Below are 15818 nucleotides of genomic sequence, written 5' to 3'. Positions count from 1 at the left end.
ACTGCTCTGTGCTTTTTATTAGATACTATGAAAAATCCGAGAAACTCGAAAAAACCCGAAAAACCCGAAAAAACCCGAAAAATCCGAGAAAAATTGATATAAAAAAACCCGTCTTTTATTGGTTTGGTTTGGTTTATAGATTTAATAACCCAACACAAATGGTTTGGTTTGATTTGTAAAAAATCCGAACCAACCCGGTCCATGTACACCCCTAACTAGGATTATGAAAGTGAAATTAGTTTTTTTAACTGCAAGTAGATTCTAGAATTAGGGTAGTTTGGTAAATTTAAGTTTTCTACTACAATTAGGCTTGGGTTTTCTCTAACTGCTATTAAAGCAAAGAAGAAAAATACTAGTCCAACATAGACACAGAGAGAGAGAGAGAGAGAGAGAGAGAAGAGGAGAGAGAAAGCTCGGAGGAGAGAGAAAACTCGTCTCTCTCTGCTCTGTGAGAGCGGAGTGATCGTCAAAATCATCTTCGATTGTTGTTAGTCAGTTTATCTCTATCTCTAACTTTTATTTGCATTCATCGATTTTCACTTTTTTTCTGTATAGAATTTTGATCGAATCAATATTTGTTTATTTGTTCTTTTGGATTAACGGATTTTTTTTGAATTATAGAGACACTAATTAGAATCCGTCTTTCGAGAGATTTAGGGATATCACTTTTGATTTTTTTGATTCCGTACAAACAAACCCTAGTTTTTGATGGCTTCACCTACTACTAACCCGGCTCCGGTTAATCATTCTCACTCCGTCACCGGAACCGGAACCGGCGCCGGTGGTTCCAACAATCCACAGCAGTCTCGGCGATCATCAGCCGCGCGTGGTTTTTCCTCTCCTTGGATACAGGTTGTTCGGAGTGGCGAATCAGAATCTACCATTGCGGTCACCTCCTCTTCACTTCCACTTTCTCCTCTGGCGTCTTGTGAACAAGTCGTTCACTCTTCTGATTGTTCGCCTCCTGAACAAGTGGCGACGGCCGGTAACACGTCTTCCTTGTCGCCAGAAGATGCTGCTACAGAAGCTCTGCTTGAGAGTGACACCAACAACAATGGGGCTAAAAAGACGGCTTGGAATAAACCCTCCAATGGTGCAGCTGATGTTAGTCCTGTTATGGGTGCCGTCTCTTGGCCTGCTCTCTCTGACTCTACTAAGGCTTCACCTAAATTTCCTTCTTCTGATTCACTCAAAACTCTGTACGACGGATCAGTTTCTGTATCACAGGTTATTCCCCAATTCTTCAATGCTACTTTCTCTATACCTTGCTCTAACTGGTTTTTGGAATTGAGGATTAATATAGCTGATGTTAACTACCTTAGGATTGAAGCGCACTAATTGATGTTATTTATGCTCTATCTGCTGCTTGGATCTCGTTGTTTTATTGCGTGTGTACTATATTTTGATCATCTATTGTCTGGTTATGCTTGCACATGCTAGAGCAATCTGCGTATGAATTAATAGTCCACACTAGTTCCAGAAACTCATTTATTTGTAAATGTGTGGATCTTATAGGGCACTGGGATGGCATCGGCTTCTCATAGGCAAGCTAACACTAACAATGTGAACCCTAATACAATGCTGAACCATGTTGTACCCAGCCGCCAAAGGTCTATGAAGCGCGGTGGTGGTAATTCAAATCATAATGCATCAGCAAATGGTGGCTTTTCTCAGCAACAGCCACAAGGTTTTGAGGTGGAAACAGTCCTTAATAATTCTGTAAAGTCAGGTAATTCCGGTGCTGAGTCTTCTTCTAGGGATAATAGTCATAGGAATGGTGGACAATGGGGAGGATTTGGATCTCAATCACATGGTGGAAGTGACTACCAACATCAACGAAATGCAAATAGGAGAGGCAATGTTGGTCCACACCCCCGTGGAGATGGCACGTATCATAATGGTTATGGGGGTAGGCGTGATCAGGAACGTCGAAATCAGGATTGGAAACCCCACAGAAGTTGGGGGAATAGGGATGCACACATGCAGCCACAGAGAGGTCCAGCTAGGCCATTTATGGGGGGCCCACCTCATACGTCTCCACCTTTTATATCTACACCCATGCCTGTGCAGCCCTATCGACCTCCCATGGTTTACTCTGGTGAGATGTTTTACTCTCGAAATCTCTTTTCTGAGTTACTAGACCCCATTTGTCTCTCTACTGATACTTTAAACTATATGCAGAAGTTCCACCGTTATTTTATTTTCCAGGTCCATTCCCTGATTCACTCAGAATGTCTATGCTTTCCCCTGTTCCACCTGTCTTCGTTCATGTTCCAGATACCCAGTTGCATACTAGAATAGTGAACCAGATAGATTATTATTTCAGGTAGTTACTTCTTTGTTCTATTTGCTTGTAATTGCTCTTATTTGCCAACTCTTTAACTGTATTTCGTATTCTAAACTCTTCTTGTCCCTGTATTTTGTTGCAGTAATGAGAATTTAATCAAGGACACATTCTTGCGACAGAACATGGATGAACATGGATGGGTTCCAGTTACGCTAATAGCAGGCTTCAAGAAAGTGAGTTGTTTGGAGTGTTTTCTTGTCGCTTAGTCTTGGCTAATATTTTCAGTTGTATTGGTAGCTCATTCTTTTGAAAATACATATCCACATATTAATTCATGTTATGGTTGATTACTGTTAATAATGTTGCTGATCCTGGTTAATGGCCTTGGCTCCTATTTTGTTGGTTAGGAAAGCCCAATGATATCTTTTCCTCAAACAGGGAGAGAAAGAGGGGGACTGACGACCTGTGATGATGTTTTTGTATCTTACCCTTTGGACTTTCCTTCTCTATTTGTACTTTTTTTCTGGTGCAAATGGTGAGCCTCTTTAGTCTTCTGTAACAGCTTGTTGTCGAGGTTTTTAGGATTATCTGTAACAGAATTACAGTAAAAAAGGACATAGTTGAACATAAAATCAGTGGGAAAGAGCCAGGCCTCTGCCTCTATCTCTTATCAGTATTGCATGAGTAAAGAAAAAGTAAAACTAGTGAAAACTTCGAGCTCTTTCCTTTGGGAGGAAAAATTCCAGCATTATCCGAACTAGTCGGATGGAACACTTGTAGAGTTGCATGATGTTGTCCTCTTTCTTCGGCAGGTCCATGATATGACAGGTAGTTGTATGCAATTGAATGGATTTGATCATTCTATGGTATAACTTATGACATATGGGGCTTTATCCAGATGCTTTTTTCAAAGTACTAATGTTCATCGTATTAATTTGGAGTTGAAGTCACTAAGCTGAATAACTTATGCATCATGAGCAGAAATTCATGTCAGCACAATAAATGACTCTTTGCATATGATATTACTGGATTCACCAATGTTCTACATATATAGTACAGCTGGGCGATGTTGAGTGAGTGCCTGTTTGATGGGATGGTTATGAGTGCACTATGTGGATGTTCTCTGCTACAAGGTGATCTGGACACAGTAGGTTGTAGGGTAGGCCTGCTTTTGTTGTCCAAATATGTGAGAAAATAAGAGAAGTGAAGAGATTTATTGAGGTTTTGATGAAGATGGAATACAGGACACATTTACAGGGGGAGATGCAATTCACATATTATATCTAAACAATGAGGGACAAACTTAACACTAACTCAAATATTCTGACAAGCTAGTTCGCTGAATACTGGATTTTCTAAGATGATCTAAAGGATTCTGATCTGTACCGCATTTCAGGGCTGTATGATTTTGGTTCAATCCGGTGTTCTGTCTGTATAATAACGTTTTTTGTGATAGTTCTCTATGTCATTTTTGCTGCCACTGGCGTGGCATATGTTGGATGATTAATTTCTCAGGGTTGAGGTGAAGGCAGAGGGAGAAGTCTGTGAATATCCTTTGAGATCAATGGTTCGTCAGTATATCTTAGTGCAGCCTCACTTAATGAATGCCTTTAGCATTCTTTTTGTGGCAACTTTGTTTGCTGTGAAAAACTTAGCTTACTTTTGACCTGCCAATTCTGTGTACTTAGCAGCTATACACTATACAATCAGATCTATTTTTTATGAATTTTTATTCTAATAGAGAAATAGGTGTTTCATGAAAGACATATTGTTCCTATAAGAAGTGGAATTTGTACTTTTGGAAATTATCGAGTAATGGAGATGAGGTAGTTGAAGACCCAAAATGTTGTGAATAATTCGGAGTCTAAATGAAATTAGTTGAACTTAAATAAAGAATGCAAGAAATACTTCATCTCGATTGATGGTTCCACATTTCATTTACAGACAATAAAATACCTCAAATGGTTTGTTTAAAAATAAGAATCGAATTTCCCTTTTTTGCAGGTAATGGAGTTGACAGATAATATACAACTGATACTAAATGCTGTGAGGCCCTCTACTGTTGTAGAAGTTCAGGTATCTCTTCTATTTCAATATGTGCTTTGTGGTCTTTTTAGGCTTTTAGTCTACTTTTTCTGGCCAAAAAGAAAAGGTTTCAGTATGTGTTATTTGAGTTTTTGGCAAAGTGCTTGTGTTGTAAAAGAATGGAGTACTTGTTAAAGACATTAGAGATGTGAGCATGGAATCTTGTGTACGCCTGGAGCCTGTTACCTTGTAAATAGTTAAGAATTCAATAGCCTTATACATTGCCCACTACGTTCTTTGAAGTAACTCATGCTAGAACAAAATAATGGTTTGCAATTCATCCTTGTTAATGTGTCCTACATTCACAGTTGTGCTGTTTGAGTTATATAATGAGTTTGTTCGCTGATGTCCTCTAAGCTGATTGAGATATTTAGAGCTTCAGAATTAGGAAATTGCTTGATGTCCTAATCCTAACGTTGGAAATACTTGGGTAGTATTTGCATCTACACTCTTGCATGGGCCTATTTTGGTGTTTAGTGCTTTCATAACTAAGAACATGCTTTTAAGAATACTACTATTAGTATAGTGGTTGTACTAAAATTAGAAAATACATGATAGTATTTGCCTCTTAACTGTTATGGGTTTTAAAATATTTCTTCCTCATGTTGCAGGGTGAAAAGTTAAGGCGGAGAAATGACTGGTTTCATTGGCTGATGCCACTGAATTCAACCATGTCAAGTCCTCAATCTCCTCAAAAGTCCAGTCCTGATTTACTTGTCGAAAATCTCCAACGTGCTGTATTGGATTATAAGACTATAGGACATGGAAATGCTGAAGCACATCTTAGTAGATCATCATCTAATGAATTAAGTACTCCATCTAAGCAGTTTGGCAATGAGATGACCGGACAAGCTGGTGCTCAGCATTCACAGACAATGCCAGTTGGAAATCCAAGTTGAAGAGTTAACTGTTCTAGAGTGAACAGTGAATCCCGGGGGTTGGTAGCTATTCTACTTGTTCAAGCAATCAATGATTTTAGTCTATACTGTTTCTGGTGGCAATGACGTCTCATGAAGGAAATAGAGAGGGAATAAAAGAGAACAAACAGAATAGGAATAGAATTATAATGTCTTTTAAGCAAGCTTGCAGCTTGATTTTGTTGGGCTGTATATTTTGTTTTGTTGGGGATAAAGTATTTTCTTTTCCGTTTATGTTATGTTCCTCTATCATGGTTATTTATTATACAGGCTCGGCAATTTTGATTCTACTGTCCCATGCAGCCCCTCAGCTTTTATCTTTTTAAGCCAAAATCTTGGGGGCTATGTCACTTATCTTTGAAGGAGAGGTAAAGCTGACTGAAAGGTATGAAGTTGCTGGCTTCTGATCTTTTCGTCTTCCTGAAAAGCAGGGAGAATGTTCTTGCTGGATCTGCTCCAGTGCCGTGAAGGTTTTTGTGCTGGGCCTGGGTACTTGATTGTCTCTGTTTGTTTCAAACATAGCACCATTGACTCTTATATTTATATCTTTTCAAAAAGAGGCATTTGTTGCCCTTGCACAACTTAATAAGCATGTTTGTGCTTGGTTATAATATACTACTACCGCATTTTACACGATAATTAAAAAATCATTAATAGATTATTTAACTTTATTATTTTGCCTTTTAGTTATATTAATTAGCTTTTTGAAAAAAAGAGATTTTTGGTTCTTCAAAATTTGTTTAAACTTCTAAAGCATATTCATTAAAGGGTAAAATGGAAAAAATTTAATTAATTTTATTTTGATTCAGTAAGTGATCAAATAATATGAGACAAACATTTTTAGTAAGATGTCGCTATAATGTATGTCGGCATACAACTGTTAAAAAACTTAGGGGTCCTTTAGTAGCTGGATAGAGCTATATGGATATTAATAATAGGGAAATTTACATAAATGTACTATATTAAGAAAATATTTACTATTTATAGCAATAATGTTTTTTTTTCATTGAACACTTGTAATATAATTATAATACAATTTTAATACATATTAGCGAGAATAATTTATAAAATTCATATAATACAAGTTTTATTCATGGATAATATATTTATCACATATTTTAATATACTTATAATATATTGTGTCAATTTCTTACCAAACAAGTATAATATATTTTAAAACACTTATAATACATTTATATTGCATGCATAATTCACTTTTAATACACAATAGATATATCATAATATTGCTATATATTGCTATAAATGGTAATAAATAAAAAGTATCGCTAAAATCAGTAATTATTTATTAAAAAGTATTTTTCCTAGTAATTTTTCCTTAGTAATATGGGTATTAGTTATGTAGGGTTTACTTATGTATGTATTAATTATATAAGTATTAGTTATACAAAATTTTGTTTTGTAATTCCAAAAATATTTGGTGAGCTAATATTTATTATAACCATTAAAATAAACAATTATATGAATAACACATTAAAATTAAATAAACAGAAAAGAGTCAAAGCTACCCTTCAACTATTCGAGATAGAGTACATATACCCTTAAACTATATTCTGGCTCAAAAATACCCTTTTCGTCATACTATTGACTCACTTCTATCCATCCATTTGACGAAATAAAATATGACATTCCATATGTATTTATTTACGCCACATAGGATCTCCAGACAAGCACCCCACCCCATCCTCATCAGTTAAAAGATCCAAACCCATCTTTGACCTCCGTAGTTATGATTTCCTTGACTCCCGTAGTTATAACTACCACCATAATTAATTTGCAGCAGTTTTAAGCAACTCCCATAACAATTTGCGGCAGTCAGACACCATTGCTTGTTGGCTTGGCTTTAGGAAGAACACTTTAGCTACTTTCTAAGCATCTATTGATCACGTTGAACGTATGATTATCTTGCTTTGCAGCTCATTCCGGGCCCAGCCACATTTATTTTCTTTCTAAAAAAGCATCTGCTTGATCAGGCACCATATTTGCTTAATTGTCATTTTGAAAAATTAAACCCACCACCCTTTGTTAGCTATGTCTACTGAATGAAAACTATAATTTAGCAAATTAAATAGCCAATTAATAGTTTGCTTAAAAACTGCTGCAAATTAATTGTAGCAGCCAAAACTACGAAAGTCAAAATGGATTTGGGTCTTTTAATTGATGGGGTGGGGTGGATTGCTTATGTGGAATCCTACGTAGCGGAAATTATACACATGGGATGTCACATTTTATTCCGTCAAACGGAGGGGTAAAAGCGAGCCAATAGTATGACGAAAAGGATATGTTTGAGCCAAAATATAGTTTAAAGGTATATGTGCTCTATTTCGAATAGTTAAAGGGTAATTTTGGCCTTTTTTCGTTAAATAAATACCAATAGCTAAAAACAATAAAGCAAATAGTAAATAACTAAAAGCAATTAAGTAATTTGTATTGAATATGATTAAGCAATTAAGTAATTTAAATTAAAATAAATAACAAATAACTAAAAAAAATTAATATTTATATTGGTGCGTTGCTCAGAAACTAAGCAAAGAAATTAATTACAATTAACAACCACTGCGTTACCGTAAAGAAAATAATTAACAAGAAAATTAAACAAAGAAACTAAAAGTAATTAAGCAATTAACAAGACAAAAACCCAAAGAAAAAATTGTAGTTTTTTTTTCCAAGTATTAATTATTTGATTTCTTGTAAATTATATACATTTAAAAGTAAATTGATAGGGGTTCAAAAAATATTCATTCTCAGATGTGTTTCAAGTTGTTATGACCAGCTCTCTAAAGTCCTCTCGACGGAAAACTCTAAACCCTAAGTACCTCCACCGGAATGATCGTTATGGCTGCCAGCCAGCCTTCTTCTAGCGATGGTCCGACACTCATTTCTTTCAATACATCTTTCCACATTCTTAAACACCCCAAAGCTCCTATTTCCTTGAATAAGACAGACCCCTCTATTAATCCAGATGCAAACAATCTTAATGATTTGCCTAACGTATCTACTTTGCCTAACGAGAATCATGATAAATTCAATGAAGGTAAATATGCTGCTTTGTTGAAACCTATTAATCACAATGCTTCTGCTGATAAGAAAGGGGCTACTGTTCCTCCAATCCCCTTTAAAAAGCCTACTTTTATTAACAGTATTTCCAGGGTTACCTGGACGAAGCAGGAAGTGAGACGAATGAACAAAATAGAAAATCTTCAGTATACTCTAATAGGTAAGTTCTCGTATGGGTGGCCGGATCTAGAAGAACTGAGAAGGACTCTATCTAAGCAATGCAATATTAAAGGAGATGTTTAAATTGGCTTACGTAGGAACAGACACATTTTGATGAGGCTGGAACTGTTTGTGGATTTTGTTAATATGATGGCTAAATCTTCATATTACATTACTGATAAAGATGGATTTTCGTATCCCATGAGACCATAATTTATGATGAGAAATTTAAGGTGGATGTGGAGACTACGCAGGCGACAACATGAATATCTTTTTCAGATCATTGACACCTGATCTAAATATTTGTTGAAACGTGACACCAGATCTAAGCACACCACAATCACAAATACATTCAGTATTTACAGTATTTATATCACCAAGAACATGTTCATCACAAAAACAGGCCAGCAAGTAATCATTTTACACATAATCTAGCATGTTTCCCTATTCATATACACATGCATATCATGAAGCAATTTAACAATTATATGAAACACATACGGGAAACTAGACCATCACCTACCTCAATTTCAAGCTTCAACAACCTTACAATACAAGAGTCTTCCCTTTTCGGGTTCATTCTTCTCGTTCTTGTTTTAGAAAACAGTAAATACATATAAGTGATCAACACAATAGCTTAACTATCATGAAATATAGTGCAATTCACACCCTAGGCCGAACTCATGATTCTAACCTCACCCTAGGGTTATTTTCCATCATTAGTTTTCAGTTCAAACCCTCCCCCAATGACTACCAACCATACTTTATAGGTTCTAGGAATCAAAGTATGAATTTAGGTAGTAAAATCATTACCTTAAGCATGAAAATCCATGAAAAATTGGTAGAATTCGCCCTAGGTAGCCTCTTGAAGTTTTAGAAATTGATTTTGCAGAAAAAACCATTTCTGGGATTTTTCATGACTTAAGTCGCGACTGCCCCGCTTTGGAAGGATATGCAAAAATAGTGAGCTCAGATTTTATGCTCCAAACCCCCATTTTACAACACACCCCATTCCAAGGATTTATTCAACTATGCCTTTAACACCAAATTCAATTTCGGGAGCTTTATTCGCCCGAATGCAATTCTGTGAAGCCATAAATGCTCTATATTGTCTTGGCTATCATCCTATCCAATAAAATTAGAGATTTGACCTCCCATAATTCATATGACCACCCTAAACTTTACTTGACTCAAAATTCATCCAAGTTTGGCCTAGGCTAAATTTTTTTGAAGTTACTACCCGAATTTTTCTGGCCCAAAAATCCTTCTCCATTGGCCTATTCCTAACGACGGGATAGGTCGTTACAACTTCTTTGTTCAAAATGATGGGTACTGATTTAAAGTTTTCAACGGCAAACCACCCACAAACTGATGGACAGACTAAAAAGATCAATCATCTGCTTGAAGAATATCTCATACACTACGTTACTGCAAGTCAGAGGAATTGGATTGAGTTGTTGGATAGTGCAAGTTCTGCTACAACCTGCATTGGTCGTCAGCAATAGAGAAGAGTCTGTTTGAGTTGGTGTTGGGCATTCAGCCTAATACGCCACTGGAATTCGCTAAGTCTAAATCACAAGAAAATTGTCCCGCTGCTTACAGGTATGCGCAAGACAAGCAAGAGTTGCTAGATGAGGTGTAAGACAGCTTGAGGAAGATAGCAAAACGAATGAAAAAGTATGTTGACAAACATCAGTGTGCTTTGGAATTTCAGGTTGGGGATAAGGTGTTGCTGAAACTTACCCCCAAAATCTGTAAGATAATCAGTAGAAAGAAGATTCATCGTGGACTGATTTCAAAATACGATGGACGTTTTGAAGTCATAGAGAAGGTGGGTGAAGTTGCTTATCGGTTGAACATGCTAGAAAGATTGAAAATTCACCCTACATTCCATGTGAATTTTCTAAAGCCTTTTCATGAAGATGCTGAGGATCCAACAAGATCAATAACCAGTCGTGCTCCTCCTGTTATAAGAAAGCAGTTTGAAGAACAGCTTGAGAAGATTCTGGATCATAGGACTTTGGGTCAAAGCAAAAAGAATCGGCGAATATAATTTCTGGTTCAATGGAAAGGGAAGCCAATGTGTGATGCTACATGGGAGAAAGGTTCATCTTTGTGGAAGTTTGAGGACGAGATCAAGGCGTACTTAGATTCTGCCTCATCGAGGACGATGAGTTCATCTGGTGGGGGAAGTTTGTAGACCCTCAACTTGATGGTTCGAGTGACTCGGGCATGGCTAGGGATTTACATGATGAACCTAGTCAAGACCCAATGCAATCAGTCAAGATTAATTTCAATTGACAAGACCTTGGCAATGCCGTGGCTAAGGCATGACAAGGGCTGAGCAAAGCTAAGGCAAGACAAGTCTATGATCGTGGCAAGGTCATGGCTAAACAAGTTTGTGAGCTAAGTGTTGGACAAAGGATGCAAAGGCTGAGGAGACTAGACCACAATGGCAAGTTGTGGGAGGCAGGACCTGGGCAAAATGCAGACACTTGAGCAGGCGCGAGTTTGGGCGGCCAGAGGCAGATTTTGGCGCCAAAAGTGAAGGCTGCCCGCGTGTGCTCGCACATGCGTGGGCAGTTGGACGGTTGGACAGTTTCTAGTTGTTTTGGCCTTGTCTGTATTGTAGATAGACTTGTTTATTTGAAATTCGAATTTGGCCTATCAGTAAGGGATGTCAAGTAACTCTACAGGCACATGACTGGCATGTGACTGACCCCCTAATAGTTAGTATGGGGGCCAATCATGACAGGTTAGGTTCGTGACAGAAATAATTTTCAATACTTATGTATTATCCAAAAGCAAAGAACCTACTATCTTTTAATTGTTATTTTTATATAATATATTTTACATCCAAATGTTCATTTGATCTTTTCTTAGGAGCATAACTACTGTGCTCTTTATCTCGTCGATATTCTTTTACGACCATTGTTTCAACTACACCTTGATGAGTCTCTTTTTTAATCTGTCTCTCTATCTCTCATATTAATATTTTTTATATTTGAACTCTTAATTTCTTGATGATTATACATAGCTTAATTAGTTTTCCAAACAAAAGTATCGTGGATCTTTGTTATTGTTGTACTTGTAAGTTATAAATGTAGTATTAAAACATAAGGTATATTGTAGTAGTTAATTTTAATTTTTAAATCGCATTTTAAGGAATGTAATAATAATGGTTGAAATAATTTAATATAGTGTAAAATTCTTGTTATTGATTACTATCGTAATTTAAAATAACAAAATACTTTCTTTAGTTGAATAATAATCGCTAGAGTGAACTGTTGATGCACTTGAAAAGAAAAAAAATGTATAACACAAGATCAAAAATATTATAGAAAGTGTTTTGACTTTTTAAACAAAATGAACAGAATTAATTTCACAAATGATCATGAACTAAAAGTCTATTATAGCGAAGTTGTAGAACTAAATTTTGTATATAAAAAAAAGTAACTTTCCCAATATTTTCATACATAATAATCGTCGGAAATTCATCTATTCAATGTAGAAAACTAAAATAAGTTGCAACATAAAATAAATTTGTCAAATAAGCATAATTATGTCATCAACAAAATAAACAAACTCATCATATCAATGCATAATGAACCAAAAATTACATACAAAAATGAAACAAAAATTTTAAATTTGTATTGCAATTACGTACAAATATGAAAATAAAAATTATATTTTGGATCTTTATTTTAAATTTATATTTGAAGATTGATATCTTAATTTAGAAAAATATAAAGCTGGATAACAAAAAAATGATGTAGCTTCTCTCTTTAGGATTATCATATACTTTTTATAGACTTTTGAACTTTTTCCCTTTCTTTTAATCTATAAAATCTGCGAAAAAATATACTCTTTATCTCTCTCCTCATCATTACTATATCCTTTATTTTTCATCTCCTCTCATCATACTATAATTTATTACCCTTTCTTATATTCCGCTTTCGATCTTCTATTTCTATAATTTTTTTAAATTAAAAATCTTATTTATCTTTCCTCCTCATTATCATAATTTATTATTATTATTTATGAAATTTCTCTTTTTTCCTTAAATATTTTCTTTTTTTTATCTATAAAATCTTTTAAAAAAACTAAATTCAAATACCTAATTTATCTCTCTCCTCACCGGTCACCATTACTTCAATTTATTATTTTTCATCTCTCCTCATCAATTATAATTTATTACTTTTCCAATGCACATAAAGATAAAAATTTTAAAAAAAGGATATTGTTGACCAAATTTAACTATGGCAACTCAACTAAGATAATGATTGCATCTATATATTAAACAAAACCTTATGAAATATATATTGCATCTATATGTCTAATTACAAAATATGCAGTCTCATATTATTTTTAAAACATCAATACGGCCACGGGAGACTAACATTCCTCTGGGGTTGGTGACGAAAAAACCAGATAGTCATATCTCTGGCAATTTACTTCTTGAAAGATTAATTATTCTTTGAGTCTTATAAGTAGTATTCTCTTTATTTCATATTAAATGAAATATTTATGAGATAATGTACATTTATATTTTTAAAAAATTAAATATTTATTTTAAACGTTGAATAATTTAATTATTTTGAATAATAAAAAAAAAATCAGAAATTTACATAATATAAAATAGAGGGAGACGTACCTTGTGCTACTGAGGAGCTTTCAGCAGTGGCGGATCCACCTTATGCCGAGGGGTTCATCCGAACCCCCTTCGGCGGAAAATTGTACTATTTATACATGGTTAAAATAATTTTTTATGTATATAAAGTAGATGTCGAACTCCCTTCGACTAGCTCGTGTGTCTAGTTATTTAGATTTTGAACCCTCTTATTTAAAATCTTGGGTCCGCCACTGGCTTTCAGTACTGACATTAACTCCATGATGGAATTTTCATCATAGCGTAGTTATCCAAGATGTTACAATATATGTATATAGATTTGAAAATTAATCAAAATTGACTCTCAAAAAGTACAATGTAACATCTAAAAAGGTACGGAAGGAGTATGTGAAGATGCAAAAATTGGCTACTTCTTTTTCCTTGTGGTTGAAATGTATGAATCTTCTTTTCATTGTTCTCCCAAAGGTCCAAAATTCAAGCACGCAGACCCAACAATTAAAATTTCTTTTTAGAGGAATACAAAATAATCATATAGAACTCTCAAGTAGTATTAAAAACACTTTGACTAAACCTCTACATCTGCGTCCATTTATTTGATTGCCAAAGACTATGGAATACAAAATGCTAAAGCATTGTTAAGGGATAACCACATTGATGAATCATAATAGATATATTGATTGTAAGTGATTTATTTATAAGTTACTGCACTTTGATCCCCCTAAACTAAGCAAAACTATCTTCTGCCTTATCTCAAAAATTGCAAACGCCAACAATCTGAAAAAATTTAGACTTATTAGACTTTGTAACACGATATATAAGGTTATTCTAGAAGATCCATTATCATCTAGAAAGATCATTTCTCAATTTCAACAACAAGACAAAAAATGCTGAGATGATTCTAAATATTGATCATTTAAAATGATTTTTTATTTATCGTACCCTCAAACACTTTAAATTTTCTTCCTTCAATCACTAAGCTTATTATGAGTTTCATCACTACTAGCAGTATTGCTATCATTGTTAATGGCATGACCACCAAATGCTCCAATTTATGTCACCATTTTTTGGGGAATGATTTGATCTCCCTCAAAAGTTAATGACAAAATTTAATTCTTCTATTCTTCAATGTTTAAATCACTTCTATAGGTCAACATCCCCAATCATTGCATGTAACTTACCTTTCTTCCTTTAAAAATTCTTATCAAATTGATAAACTCCAACACCATGTAGATTATTGCAGTTGCAGTATAAATATTTGGTAACATATAATTAATTTTCTTCTTTTGTTTGGTAGCATATTTGGTAACATATAATTAGTTTCCTTCCTTTGTTTGGTAGCATATTTGGTAACATATAATTAGTTTCCTTATTTCAATATTGTATCACAATATATATATTCTCTTTTGGGGAATGAATGAATACGGGAAAAGTTTACACAGTTCTTTTCATGGCACCTGAGCCAATTTTTTTTCTCTCTTCATCGTAACTTTCCATGGCTGGTGATGACGTACCTCCCCCACCACCACCCAAAATTGAGTCTACTTCTCCCTATTTTCTCGATCCTCAAGACCGACCCGGGGACTATATCACGCCTACTCATTTCAAAGGAGACAATTTTGATGAATGGATAGCCGACATACAAACGGCGTTGGAGGCACAACGTAAATTTGAGTTCTTGGACGGCACTATCACTGAACCGCAGCCTCCTTGTACCAAGTCCGATTGGACTGCAATTAACGCAATGTTAATCTCTTGGATCACCAACACCATTGATGCTGATGTCAAATCTTCCTTGTCAAAATTTAGAGAGGTCAGTCCCTTTTGGGATCACCTTCAAAGGAGGTTCGCGCAGACTAATGGACCACGCGTTCAACAACTTCGATCTTCCCTGGCTAAATGTGAACAGATCAAAACCATGTCAGTGTTCGTATATTACGGAAAATTACATGCTCTATGGCAAGAATTAGATCATCATAAGCCCCTAATTTCTTGTACTTGTTGCTCCGGTTGTACGGCAGGTCGTTTACATGAGGTTTGTCGTGAGCAATCTAAACTTCATGATTTTTTGATGGGTCTGTATTCCGAGTATTACTCTTCGCTGCGGACTAATATATTGTCTCAAGATCCGTTACCAAGTCTTGATAAGGCTTATCAGCTTGTGATTCAAGAAGAACGTGTTTGTACAGCCAAATACGAATTCGAGACAATGTCGATTGAGGCTCTTGGATTTGCGGTTCGTGCTACTGCCGGACGGGGCCGTGGTTCTGCAGATCGTCCTATATGCTCACATTGCAAGAAGGTAGGACATGTGACTGAAAAGTGTTGGTCGCTTTTGGTGTGCTCTCATTGCAAGAAGCGTGGTCATGATGTTAGTAAATGTTATGACATCGTCGGTTATCTCGAAGGGTGGACTGAAAAGAGTGGAAGGCTGACTTCCGCTGGTCAAGGTTGTGGCTTGTTATGTGCGACTACCACGCCCGGCAGCACCTCCACTTCTTCACCATTGGCAAATTATGTAATAATCGCATCAAATAACGCTGCCGTGGGTCAGCACTTTACTTTCGATCAATGGAAGGCTATTACGAAATTTTTTGGTAATGCTACAATTCTAGAAAATTGCTTGAATAGTAAGTTTGATGTTTCTTCTTGGATTATTAATACCGGT

General features: G+C 35.4%; 1 protein-coding gene across 1 annotated transcript; it reads left to right on the top strand.

Annotated features, from left to right (window-relative positions):
* The first annotated feature begins 351 nt into the window (after nucleotides 1–351).
* On the top strand, nucleotides 352–5579 carry LOC129872923 (la-related protein 1C-like). Its single transcript, XM_055947879.1, has 6 exons — nucleotides 352–1227; nucleotides 1516–2098; nucleotides 2182–2326; nucleotides 2430–2520; nucleotides 4292–4363; nucleotides 4984–5579. The coding sequence occupies exons 1-6, from the start codon at nucleotides 709–711 to the stop codon at nucleotides 5269–5271; spliced, it is 1698 nt and encodes a 565-aa protein (XP_055803854.1). The 5' UTR covers nucleotides 352–708; the 3' UTR covers nucleotides 5272–5579.
* Nucleotides 5580–15818: the final 10239 nt, after the last annotated feature.

This window comes from Solanum dulcamara, chromosome 11, assembly GCF_947179165.1.
Source record: "Solanum dulcamara chromosome 11, daSolDulc1.2, whole genome shotgun sequence".
Classification (NCBI taxonomy): Eukaryota; Viridiplantae; Streptophyta; class Magnoliopsida; order Solanales; family Solanaceae; genus Solanum; species Solanum dulcamara.
Note: the sequence above shows the minus strand (reverse complement) of the source record. Positions and strands in the feature narration are given on the sequence as shown.